At 34.1% G+C, this 13,511-nt stretch overlaps 1 protein-coding gene across 2 annotated transcripts; it reads right to left on the reverse strand.

Annotated features, from left to right (window-relative positions):
- LOC109722361 lies at positions 1,425–7,317 on the reverse strand. 2 transcript variants are annotated; one of them, XM_020250397.1, is made up of 4 exons: positions 6,988–7,312; positions 6,603–6,899; positions 5,956–6,115; positions 1,425–1,861 (listed from the first exon to the last, which is right to left on the reverse strand). In XM_020250397.1, the coding sequence occupies exons 1-4, from the start codon at positions 7,228–7,230 to the stop codon at positions 1,683–1,685; spliced, it is 879 nt and encodes a 292-aa protein (XP_020105986.1). In that variant the 5' UTR covers positions 7,231–7,312; the 3' UTR covers positions 1,425–1,682. The 2 variants fall into 2 exon arrangements, with proteins under 2 accessions (XP_020105986.1, XP_020105987.1); XM_020250398.1 differs by lacking the exon at positions 1,425–1,861 and adding an exon at positions 4,346–4,652 and having other exon boundaries at positions 6,988–7,317.

Raw genomic sequence — 13,511 nt, forward strand, 5'->3', positions numbered from 1 at the left:
TCCATCAAGTGGATACAAAAATGAACGGCTAAAAATAAATATTCTTTAAAAAATAAAAATAATAATAGGAGTTTTGTAATCAAGATCAAAAGTATAGATTTTATTTTAAATAGTTAAAAAAAATTCTAACCAAAATTCAACAGGTTTGGATATCATTATGTTATTAAAAGAGAAACGTAACGTTAAAATTACGAATTTTAAAACCCTTTGATAATTAGGTCAATGATATCAAAAAAACTTGAAATTTAATTTTTAGATACTTCAAAGGATATAAGTCATGTTCAACGATATCAATCGTCGATTTGAAGGCTCAATCATTAAAAATAAATAGGTGGCAGCAAAACTTGTTTACTACCAATAGCATTTCAACCTATCTCTCTCTCTTTCTCTCTCCCTCCCTCTCTCTCTCTCTCTCTCTCTCTATATATATATATATAGAGAGAGAGAGAGAGAGAGTTGAGCTAGAATACTATCGGTAGCAAACGGGCTCCGTTGCGGCCCATTTGTTTTCGATGATGGAGCCTCCAAATCGATGATCAAAATCGTTGAATATGATCTATACCACTTAAAGTATCTAGAAATCAAATTTCATACTTTTTCGATATTGTTCTCTTGTCCATCAAGCGAGTGTAAAAATGAACAGCTGAAAATGAATATCCTCTAAAAAGTGATGATAGAAATTTTGTAATCACGATCAAGAGTATAGATCTTATTTTAAATAATTTAAAAAATTTTCTAACAAAAATTCAATTGATTTGAATATTTTTACACCGTTAAATGAGAAAACGCCTCATATCAACCATTAAAATTACAAATTTTGAAACCCTTTGATCATTAGGCAAATGATGTCGAAAAGATGTGAAATTTAATTTTTAAACACTTCAAGTGGTATAGATCATATTCAACGATGCCGATCGTCGATTTGGAGGCTCCATCATCGAAAACAAATGGGTGGCAACGAAACCCGTTTGCTATCGATAGTATTCTAGCTCAATTTATATATATATATATATATATATATATATATATATATATAAAAGACCTCTTGTTTGGTGCTTTAGCTGCTACTCCAGTTATAAGCCGTTGGACAAAACATAGAAAACCCAAAAAAAAAATAAAAAAATAAATCAAATAACACTGCTCGGCTACGCATAACATTGCTGGCCACAAAGTAAATCCAACTAACCCTTATCTTCTTAACAGCTTTCTCTAACAGCAGTTACGTAAAACTCCCGAGTTAACAAAACAAAGATCTTTAAGACCTAGAGAGGACATCTCAAAGTTCACAGAAAATACTTCATAACACTCACACTGCTGGCAATTGGTTTCTCATATTTACTCAAAGATTGAAAACTGTAACGCAAAAAAACTGAGCCCGTAAGATAGAGTTTGGTGCATCCAACCAGCATCACACACTCACACACTCGCAAAACCAATGCAAGTTTACAATTTCACATTTCAAATTACTTTTAACCGGTTGGCTCAGTAACGAGTAAACAAAAGATTTTTTACACAATGTACTTCATACTACTTTCTGTTACACTGCATTTTGCACATCGGCATATTTTGTGAAGATTGAAGAATCAGAAAAATGAGACAGAAACTCACAATACAACACAATGCCACAAGACAAGAACGATAGTGTGAGGAACCGGAAGGAGAGAGAAGAGGTACCTATCAATCTAAGGCCAATTGGTGAATTCAAACACCTTTTGCACTATATCGAACCCGGTTGGGATCTGCCATATGAACAACAGGACGTTCAATGTGTTCAATGCAATGTGGAGATTCCTTGCAGTCTCATTTCCCTTCTGCATGGCAGGGACAAGCGCTGCGGCCGCTGCCCACAGCACAGTGATAGCTACAACAACAGATGAGCACACGCAAATATTTGGAAAAATGAGTTTGCAATTGTAATGCTACTATGATTGAGGACAAAAAAAATTTTGAATAGATGCTATCATATACCACCAAGTTTTTGTTGTTATTGTTTGGCGGTAGGATTTCTTGTTCATGGGCTGATGGCTATCATTCTGTGTGAATAGTAGACTATCCTAAATGTTTTTTGTCAAAATAAAACATATTTATAGTAGATATTCTACGATGACGATGGATAGAGGTAAAAGACTTTCTTGATCCTCAGATAGATGAAAATATAGCACGCACGCGAATAATCTAGCATACCTTTTTCTATAATAAATAAAATACAGTTAATAACTAAATTAGCCATTAGAGTTTCACCCTCAAACTTCTTATTATAACAATCTAGTCTACCGACCGCCCCTAGCGCAAGTGGCAAAGGACTTGGTGGTTGGTACCCAAGGTCTCAAATCCGAATCCTAGTTGATTCACATTTTCAGCTAAGTTTATTTCTAAATAAAATAAACGAAGCGGGTAGTATGCTACCCATCTCTTAAAAAAAAAAAAAAACAATCTAGTCTCTGAAATTTGTTCTGCATACCAATTGGGTTCTTAGTTACTCCAGCCTAGGAGAACGAAATTGAAACTATTATAGTTGAACTTCTGAGGATGAAATTGAAATTTGCATCACACTACATGGACTAAATTAGTAATTAATCCTGTATAAGTGTACACACTACATGGACTAAATTAGTAACTAATCCTGTATAAGAGTACACAAATCGTAAGAAGCTTACGAAGAATATAATCATCTTCCAGTTTTCTTTACATTCTCCTTAGTACTTAAAGAGGTCAATGTAGTATTGCACGAGGGATTAAGAGGGCACAATCACAAAGAGATTAGAAGAATATTTCGAATTTTCCTCATCTTTCTATTTTATCTGGCAATTTTGAAAATATAAACAGGATGTGCAGTATTTATCACTATAAAGGATGAAGCACCAACAATACAGTCCACTGCTGAGGATACCATTACGTAATGACAATGAGGCCAAAGAACTTATAATAAAGCAAGATTTAAGTGCCCATCGATATAGGCTGTATCTACCATACTATATCGTGCCAACAAAATATCAGCACGATACAGCTCCCATACCGATGGCACAGCTCAAAACTCTCTTTTCTTTACATTAGTAAGTAATTTTTTCAATAAAGTTCAAAAGACTTGATAAAGATACATAATAAGCAATTAAAATATTTTGTTGCTAAAAAAAATAAATACTTTATGTAATTATATGTAGGTAACACATATATTTTTTGTGACCAGCATGCATCGGCACAGTCCGGCACGCACCATATCATACCGTGCCGGCAAGTTTTCGACACGACCCCGTGCCACGGAACTTAAATCCTTGCGAGAAAAAGCCTTGACAAACGATCATTCACTCAAGATTCAGTATTTCTAAATCACCAAAAATTACACTACTTTTTAGTAATCAACAGGGAAAGTTTTTATTCTCAAATTCTGGTTTTGAACAAAACTATTTCCTACTGTCGCTAACATAAGTACACTGAGCAATCAGATTAAGTTGACAGATCCATGTATTGTTGCCGACTACAGCCCCTATGCCAACTACAGCCCCTATGATTAAACACTTTCCTGGGAACAAATCTGCCAGGGAAAGTAGTTTCAATTCAAAGTATTTTATTTTCTGTGGTAAATGAGTAAGTGGCAATCTCTCTACCCAACACTTAATATACCAAAAGCATCGAGGGTTGGTATTCCGAAAGCACTTTACGCTGACTATACAAAATATATGTACAAGCAGACAAAGAATGACAGGGCCACCAGTATTGGAGTGCTAAAGAAAAAGAATGATTGAATAATTGAGTTAGGTTTTCTATACACTTGGGCTCGAATTTAATCTCTCACAAGAAGCGAAGAAAGAGACTATAATTACTATTGCACTCTGATTATAGCCATAGATAAATGTAGTCCTGGTCTAAGTGTTTGACTTCGGACAAAGAGCCGTAATTGGAAAAGGTCACCTATCCATTTCATAGAGTATTATACATGTGGAAATCCAAGGAAGGAAACAACCCCAGATCCGCCTAGACTTTGAATTGATTGCAAATCGCTCAAATACTAGAAGTTGGAAAGATGAAATTTATTATGTGAATAATTGATTTGCACTAATCAACTACCCAGCTTGATTTTCTCGCCTTCTATCTGCTGTCGTTACGAGATGGTCATGCGACAGGAAAGATACTAGAAATGAAGTTGAAAATCTAACGTTAGAAAATTTAGTGCTAACGTAAACCCTTTCCACAAAATTTAGGGTTAATTGACCCTGTCCGGCAAGAAAATCCCGAACAGGATGTAAACCCTTCCCAAAACCAAATCTGAACAAATTTTATTTCAAATGGAATTCAAATCAAATCTGATCCAGGACCCATAATATGAAGATTAAAGATGCTTAATAGATTCTTAAGCTAAATTAAATAGAGCAGCTAAGGCATCGTCCGGTATTATCACAGTTTGTTCATTTTCGTGAACACAAACTCTATCCAATGGAACATAGGTAAGTTCATCTACTAGTGCATCCAACCACATATAGTTCTTTTATGAAACAAATAGAAAAAACAGTAAGAAATCTAAGTGAGCTGTAACTATTTAACAACTAGTCATTCCCCCTTTCTTTGATAATATATACATGGTATCTCTAAAACAGCATTTCTATTTGAGAAACTATAGATTTTCAGCCTCCTTTGGGTACACTTCTGCTTGTAATCTGTACGACAAAAACCAAAAGCTTACTAGTAACATCTTTTTTGCTTCTTTTTTGTAACAAAGATGCCTTTTGGCAATTGGCCAGACTACATCGCAAGCTAGCCAATGATGACAAAAGTAGCGATGTCCCTCTATTGGCACATCCAACCACAGAATTGTTACATATAAAAATTAAAAAAACAACAGCAATACCAAACAAGGTATAACTACATTAATTTTATTAGTTATACTTTTTCTTTTGATAATAATATGCAGTATACAATAAGTGTGAAACAACCGATGTACTCTAAAAGCTTAAGCTGTTAGAGAACGGTGTTTAAACATTTTTATATTTAACACTCCCCCTCACGTCTGGGCTCGAAACCTTTTAATCAGCCCATGACGTGGGCTTGAATTAAATGGGAGGAAATTAATATGCTAGGAGTCTGGCGTGACTCGAACTCAGGACCTCCTGCTCTGATACCATGTGAAACAACCGTTGTACTCTAAAAGCTTAAGCTGTTAGAGAACGGTGTTTAAACATTTTTATATTTAACAATAAGAATGTTCTTAGTCAAGAAACTAAAAATTTAAGGCCAAATTTGGTTAGACTTGACACTTGCTTTGTTTTCTTAACAGTGAAATTTTATGCGACTGAATGTGCTAGCATATGACAAATTATTAGCAAACTATATATGTATAAAGTTTGTTCAGCCAGAGGAAAAAAGAAAAGAAAAAAAAAAAAATTAGTGACAACTTATTTCACTTGTTTCCTTTTTTTGTGAAGAAAATGAGTTTGCAAGCTAATCAACACGTCCCAAGAATAAAAAAGTTCATCCATTAGTGCGTTCAAATGCATGGAAATGTAAGCATAGTGAAACAAGGCTTTAAAATCGTTGATTTGTAATTTCAATTTTCATGTAAAAATAGGACCGACACTAGATTGGGTCCGGATGTAACTTCTAAAGCATCAATGGTTAAATCGCCTAGTGTACAAAAGTTCCCTACACAGAAAATTCGCAATCAATTTCCAATGTATGAAAATCTTCTTTTGGATCAGCCAGTCAGCAACTTTAGTAAAATCACAATTTTAAGGCGCTAGGTCACATACTAAAACACTCGACCTATCGTGTCCTTACAACAGGTATTAACAGGTTGTGACAATGCATGGGACAATCTCACAGACCCAGTTCTTTTCTTATTTTTCCTTCAGTGGTCCTCAAGAAATGCTACATGCTATATATAAGACAGATCTCAAAGTGGAAGCAATAAAACAAGCGCAGGTAAAAACAGAGGGGGAAGGGAGTAAGCTTTCCAGAGCATACCAGCTCCAGCGAAGAGGTGGGGCCCGGGGAAGAGCTTCCCTGTGCGGAACCACGTATTTATTGCCCCTCCCACTGCCTCGAACACTCCGAATCCCAGCAGTATCGACCCTGCATTATAGTGCCGATCCCTGTACGATCCCTTCAGCAGCTCCTTCCTCTCCTGTTCAAATCCCAACACCAAAAATTTCACATCTAAATTCTAATTTCTGCACTCCCATGAAAAATAATAATTGAAACAAACACGGAGATAATTATGAAATTGTGCTATGGCAGTAATTGTTGCTACTCAAAGAACAGTTTTAACATCGTTACTCATTTACATGTTTAAAAGATCTGACAAAATATACAACACAAACTGACGGAAGAGGCAAAAGAAACTACAAATAGAACAACACTAAGAAATTTATGTTATTATATGATGAATGTAAATGAATCAAAGCCTCGTGAAACAGAGTCGTAGGGCCGATTCCGATGCTATAATACAAAAAGATAGATATATGAAGTAGAATACGACAAAATGGTTCGGGAATAATCAGAAAACTGATTTTGGCTCCGATACCATATTACCAAAAACATCTGTTGAAATTGGGGAGCTAAGGACTAGTTGAAATCTTATAGGATACGGTTCGGGAATAGTCCGGGGTCACCTCGGTGAGCTTCTGAATCTTGGCTTCGACCGGGGAGACCTCCGCAGGGGGCGGCGGCGACGCATCGGAAGCAGCGGCGCCAGCGGGAACTGCGGCGGCGGCGGGGGCCGGGGATTTGACCTGCTGCTTCTTGAGCTGGTTGATCTCGTCCTGGATGGTGCGGACGCGGCGCCACTGCCACCCCAAGTACCCCGCCCACAGCGTGTAGAAGAAGAGCCCGCTCATCACCAACGGGTGCACCAGCGCCAGCGTGCGCCCCTCCAAGATCCCGAACTCCCCTCCCACCGCCATCGCGTCCTTCATCGACCCCATCCCCAAATTAATTTCTAGGGTTTCGTTACACACGCGGTACGAGATCAAAGATGATGAGGAGAGGAGTACGTGCCTGGGGATTGACGAAGAGGGGCAATGAGAACGCCGCGGCGGCGGCGGATGCTGCTGCGGCGGAGGGTAGGGGGAGGGATTCGGAGAGCGATCGGAGAGCGACGGAGAGGTGGAAATGGAGATCGAGCGACGACGACGACGACGACGACGACGACGACGATGGGGTTTTGGAGAGCTTAGAGGAGATAGGGATGGGATTGGGGAGGAGATTGAGAAGCCCCATCGTTGCGGCGGTGCTCGCCATTGTTGCTCCCTCTCAAAGTTTCAGAGAGAGAGAGAGAGAGAGAGAGAGAGAGAGCGTGTGTGTGTTCGTGTGATTTTGGAGGGAAAGAGGAGATAAGAGACGAGGGGACGAGAAAAGGAGATGGTACGGAGAAAATGAATGGCGGAGTATGCGGACGCGTGGGGCTACGAGATTAGCCGTTGGATTCGTGCTACAGTGGCATTTGGGTAATTAAAGAACGGTGGATGGTGGAGGAACGATGGGTCCGCATGCGACTCCGCATGGAGGATTTCGGAAGAGGAAGCGTCTTGAAGCTTCTGGTGAGCACACGCACGCACGTAATACAAATTGCACCCCTAGTCCCTAACCTTTCAGCAAGTTTTATTTTGGTATACAAACATTTAAGTTGACCAGTAGTTGTCTCTAAATTTACAATTAAAAAAAAAATTACTTATACACCTCTGAAGTGTAAATATTATATTTCTTATCTTAGAATCTACAAAAAAAAAAAAAAAAAAAAAAAAAAAAAGCCGAAATAGATTTTAGTGAAATAAAAAAATGATGTGATAAGTAAAAAAATAATAGCTTTTAGATAGAATGAGTGCAAAATATACACTCCCGTAGCATTGCTCATAAAAAAAAAAATAATGAATACATCCAAAAATTAGTGTATATTTTCCATTCGATTTATCCAATAGATGAGATATTTTTATTAATCACATTAAATAACTAGTAAGATGTATATCTTTCAATCACTTATTGGATGTGTGGTGTGTAGTTAATCTTAAAAATTTCAGAAACACTACTGATACGCAAAAAAGGATATAAATCTTACGATCTTTTATTCCGAGATCCATATCGGTTAAAAAAAAAAAAAAGGTTCAAGTTTGTATTGACAAATCTTACACTCTTTTATCCATCGGTCTATATTGATGGAGAAAAAAAAATTGAGCAATACTACATACTAGGGGCGGAAACGAGCAAGCTCGAGCGAGCTTATGAACCTGTTTGGCCTAATTTCTGAAAAAGTGATTTCTGAAAATATGATTTTGATTTAGAGAATTGATTTTGCTTAAAAGCTGTAGAGCGTTTCGCCGAAATAGATAAAAGTGNTTAGACTTAACTTTGGGTTTTAGGCTTTGTTTTTTGTTTTAGTTTTAGTATATTTTAGTATGATATATATTTCTTGTTAAAACATATAAAAATTATTAATTATATATAATTATTAAATTAAATTATAAATTATATAATTTATCAGTTTTTAATAGTACTTTATAGATAATCATAAAGATGATAACTATTCTCTATTTACCATTTTTACTATAAAATTTTTAAATTGAGGCAAAGTCTACCGGAATGGGCTGGAATTGATCACCTTCTGTAAATACTATTATAAACTGTATAACTTCCCGTAAGTGTTATAATATTTAAAATTTTTCTATAACTATTTTAACTACCAGCGATCTTCTTGTAGATATTTTAATAAGGATTAAAATTGATGTCCGCGTACGTGGTTTTGTCGACGTTCGAGAGGTTGACGCACCAGCATTGTAGATGTCCGTATGTACGTCAGGGACGTTCAAGAATAGGTCCGCCTCGGGAAGGTACGTAATTGACCCTCCTTACTCAGGTTGTAGTTATATATCAAGGGTAGAGGGAGAGGGAGAGGGAGAAGGAGAGGCAGCGGAACAAGTCACCGTACCGTGGAGCTAGGCGAAAGTGGAGTACTTACCCGTCTACAAACACACAAGATCGATCGTCGGGAAGAGCGGGCACTCGCAACGCGACAACCGTGCTTGGCTGCCAAACACGGTTGACGTACGTCACATGACGAACGAACAAACGCTGTTTAGTTCATTCGTTCCTTCCTGTAAACAGAACTACGTCGTTATATATATTGACAAAGTAGAATCGGCAATTGGATCTAGTCATTAATAACCAACGTGGATAAAGTAGATAAATAAACATGAAAAATTTAAATAGTAATAAAATAAGTAGAGCGCGAAAATTAAGTCTACAGTTTGAAAGCATATTTCGTTTAATTTTAACAATGAGTTGTTTATCATCCTTGTTTTATATGCAACTTTTTTTTTTATATCGAGTCTACTTTTTCTCGAACCACCGTTTTTTTGAACCACCAACTATAGATTCCAGGGTTTAAGCTTAGGATTAATTAAGTGTAAAGGTCGATTCAAATAAAGATTTATTTAATTTGCTTTGTCCATCATGCGATGGATAGATAATTTTATATATATATATATTGATTTGGATATGGACTAAAATTATAACTGAATTTAAATATAATGGGATTTCATTTTTTAACCTATAACTGAAACTACCCCTACTGAGCTTTGATTAAGCTCACTCCATTTAAAATCGAGTCCTGATAAAATTGTGTAGCTATATCAATTCACATTTCTAATTAGTAAAAGTAATTTTAAAGTAAATGATAGATTTAATTTTTTTCTCATTTAATCAAAAATAAATCACATAATTATATGCATGCATTTTTTTGGCGATTGAAAAAAAGGGAGTTTTGTTCAAAATCTAAAATATATTATATTTTAGTTTTTTAATGCATTTAGGGGATGTTTGGTTGTATGTAATTACAACTGTACGGTAGTTGTAACTAAATGAAAATGCAAATTCGCGTTTGGTTTGATTTATTTAACTCCAACTATTGCAGCTAGCAGGAATTGCAGGAGGATGTCCAACTGCAGCAGTTGGAATTACACCTAAATTGACCGCAGTTCTAATGGTAGCAGTTGGAGAGAGTAACTTTAAACAAATAATAAACTTACCTCAATTATTTTTTAACTAAAAAATAACTTTTTTTTACATTGAAGGTAATTTCACCATCATATATATATAACGATAAAATTTTAAAAATTATTTCTCAGCTGCATTCAACCAAACAAATTATTTGTAGTTGCAGCGCTTTCAACTACATCCAACCAAACAGAATGTATGTAGTTCCACAAATTGCAATTGCTGCATTTTCAATTGCATGCGTTTTCAATTACACTGCATTTTTAATTATATCTAACCAAACAGCCCCTTAATGCAAATAAAATTATTGAGAATAATTTTGGTTAAAATTTTTTTAAAACTTACAAGATTAAAGAGAGATCGGAAAAATTCTCAACTTTTATTTTTATTTAAATTTTTATAGGTAGTTACTTATTTGCTAAAAAATAAATAAAGCCACTAGATTTGGTAAAATCATAAAAAAAAAACTTGATAAAATTTTTATTTTTCATACACTAAAATTAGTTAATTTTTTAAAAACCTAAAGGATAATGGGTGTTAAAAGAGTAAAAATTGAGGGATCCAGTTTCGAAACCATATAGTTGAGGGTGTCTCCATACATTTTGACTTAAGAGATAGTTAAGGGTAAATAAGTTATTGTAAAAATTAACCCATCTTTAATTATTTAATAACTATGATAAAATTAGCACCACTAACGACAGGGATATTAATTATAATTTTCTGTATTTATTGGAGCATATGAATGTAATATTCTAAATTTTAGAAGAGTATATATATATATGATATTGTAGACTTCTATAGAAGTATTTATAAAATTGCACCTTAAAATTGTATTAGGTGACTATGTTGCTGCATATGACGTGGGTATCTCGACTGCGATTCCAAAAATAATTGTGACAGGAAAAAAAAATTTTGTATTTGACATGATATACATCCTCCCCTAATATATATATTAGATGATTAGAATACGAAGGTGGTCTCTTTGCGAAACGGATTGTCAATAAAAGAATAATTAATTTATGAGGCAACACAACAGTGATTTGATGGATTTTTCATTGGCTAATTATTGTTTCCGCCTGACAAAAAAAACAAAGAAGAGAGAAATGGCCGAACCGGAGGAGGGATTCTACACTGTCACACTTGCACCACGTCATCAATAACAAGTCAATCATATTTCTTCTTTTCAAATAAAAGTACAATAAAAATACTTTTTTACAATCATGATGTGACATATATTTTTAAAAAGATTAATTTAAAACATCAGAGGCAGGCACGTCTTCCCGTAAACATCTCGTCACGTTTTAAATCTCAATCACTCGCTTTCGTTCATTTAAAACCACATGTAATCAGAGTGCGAAAAGTATATCACCATCAGTCCATCACCATCATCATTATTAAGCTCCGCCTATAATTGAGAAGTTTCTCGCCGAATTCCAATCTAGTATTCCACCGACCGTCGCTAGCGCAAATGACAAAAAATTTAATGATTGATATCCGACACCCAAATTTAAATTCTAGTTGATTTACATTTCTAACTAAATTTATTTCGAAATGAAATAATCGAAGCGGATAGTATGCTATTTATCTCTCAAAAAAAAAAAAAAAAAGTGTATTCCACGGGTGTTGCTAATCTAAAACATTGTTTGGTTTGAAAATGAAAAAAGAAGGAAAAAGAATAAGAGCCTTATCTCATCCTTGGTTTTTCCAATTTTTCTAAAATAATTCGTTTAAGAGGATAGAATTATTATTCCACTCTTTTTTAGAACAATAATCTATTTTCTGCATATATACCTCTACTAATTTAATAATAAAATATTAAAAATTAATATATTATATATAATTTTATTAATTAATTAGTTAGATAAATAATTAATCACTTGATTTATTACAATAATAAATATGTAATTAACTATTTGAACGATTAATCTATTATTTATAACTAATTAGCTAATTAAAAAATTATTATTTAGTGTGTTTACATTGATTAACTAATTAATTAACTAATATTTATATTGATTAACCAATTAATATTTTGACAAATATAACTAATTAAATAATTAAGTAATTAGTTTATTAATTTATTAACTTAATTTGTTAGTTTATAAAATTATTTCTAGTTAGTTAATTTATAAATTAACAGTACTCATTGTGATATACTGGATCTTAGTAAATAGGCAAATTTACGGTATGAATTTTTAGTCAGTATTTTTCTATAGTGCTTGATTGAGTTAGAGACATTTTGACGCGAAATAAACGCAAAAACGAACTCAGAAATTCAAAATTTAACTTGTGGAAACTAAAATTGAAATACTTGAAAGGTGAGGGACCTTTGATAATTGTGCAATTTTAGTGGAGTCCACCCAAGCATTCTTATCTATTTATGTTCGTATCTCTTTCACTATGAAGCTTCAAAAGAGAGAGAGAGAGGAAAAAAAAAAAAAAAGAGAAAGAAAGCAAGCTTTGGTTCTTTTCTGCAATGAGCGATCCGCGTGCGCATGCATTTTTTTAGATTGCGTTTGGTTGGAGAACTAAATTTTAGAAAATAATTTTTATTATTTTTGAGAATAAAAAATATTTCGGTATAAGATAGAATAATTATAAATTTATGTTTGAATGTATTCGGAAATATTCGCGTTTGGTTTGCACTATAAAAGATTACTAGGAGTAAAAAGATATCCGAGAATAGGAAGATATCCGAGAATCTTATTCCTATTCATCCTAATGTAATATTTCGGTGTTTGGTTTGTACATTCATAATATTTTATCGTATTATTTAAGATTAGAATAATATACAATTAATTAATTAATTAATATAATTAATTTTAAATAATATTATAAAAAAATTTTAACATTTTTTTAGAAAAAGGAGAGAGAGAATATAGGTAGAAAGAGAGAGCATAATTAAAAAAATAAAAAGAGAAATAGAATCAAGGTTAGAGAGAATGAGATATGGTTGAGATTTTAGAAAAAAAGAGAGAGAAATAGCTTAATTTAGAGAGAGAAAAAGAGTTTTTTTTTTGAGAGAGATAGATAGCACGCTACCCGCTTCGTCTATTTCATTTGGAAATAAACTTAGCTGAAAATATGAATCAACTAGAATTCGAACTTGGGTCTCAGGTACCAACCACCAAGCCCTTTGCCACTTGCTTTAGAGACAGTTGGTGAGAGAGAAAAAGAGTTGAAGTTTAGAAAAAAAAAAGGATAAGTTTAGAGAGAGATATGAGATTAGAGTGTAAAGAAAAATAATACCAACTAGTTGGCAGGGGAAGAAAAAAAGAGATTAGACATATTATAATTACTCCAATCTATTAATATAAATATACCCACCCTCTCTCAAGGGAATGAGATTAGTACTTTGGGATGCATCTCATTCCCAAGTAAATCTAGTATTACCAACTAGATTACTTAGTGCGTTTAGCCAAACACCGTCATATTTTTTTATTCTTACTGGATTATTAGGAATCTTAAAAAGATAGCGCGAACCAAACGCACCCTTAAAGATATTCTTGGTAGGGTTTGGATAAAAAGTGTAG

Source organism: Ananas comosus, linkage group 16 (assembly GCF_001540865.1).
Source record: "Ananas comosus cultivar F153 linkage group 16, ASM154086v1, whole genome shotgun sequence".
Taxonomy (NCBI): domain Eukaryota; kingdom Viridiplantae; phylum Streptophyta; class Magnoliopsida; order Poales; family Bromeliaceae; genus Ananas; species Ananas comosus.

What these genes read in the sequence shown, in the direction of transcription:
- LOC109722361 (XM_020250397.1), bottom strand. Translation starts at nt 7,230, where the DNA reads ATGGCGAGCACCGCCGCAACGATGGGGCTTCTCAATCTCCTCCCCAAT. An exon ending in CCCTCTTCGTCAATCCCCAG is followed by an intron (nt 6,900 to 6,987) that starts GCACGTACTCCT and finishes GGGTCGATGAAG; the next exon opens with GACGCGATGGCGGTGGGAGG. An exon ending in AGATTCAGAAGCTCACCGAG is followed by an intron (nt 6,116 to 6,602) that starts GTGACCCCGGAC and finishes GGATTTGAACAG; the next exon opens with GAGAGGAAGGAGCTGCTGAA.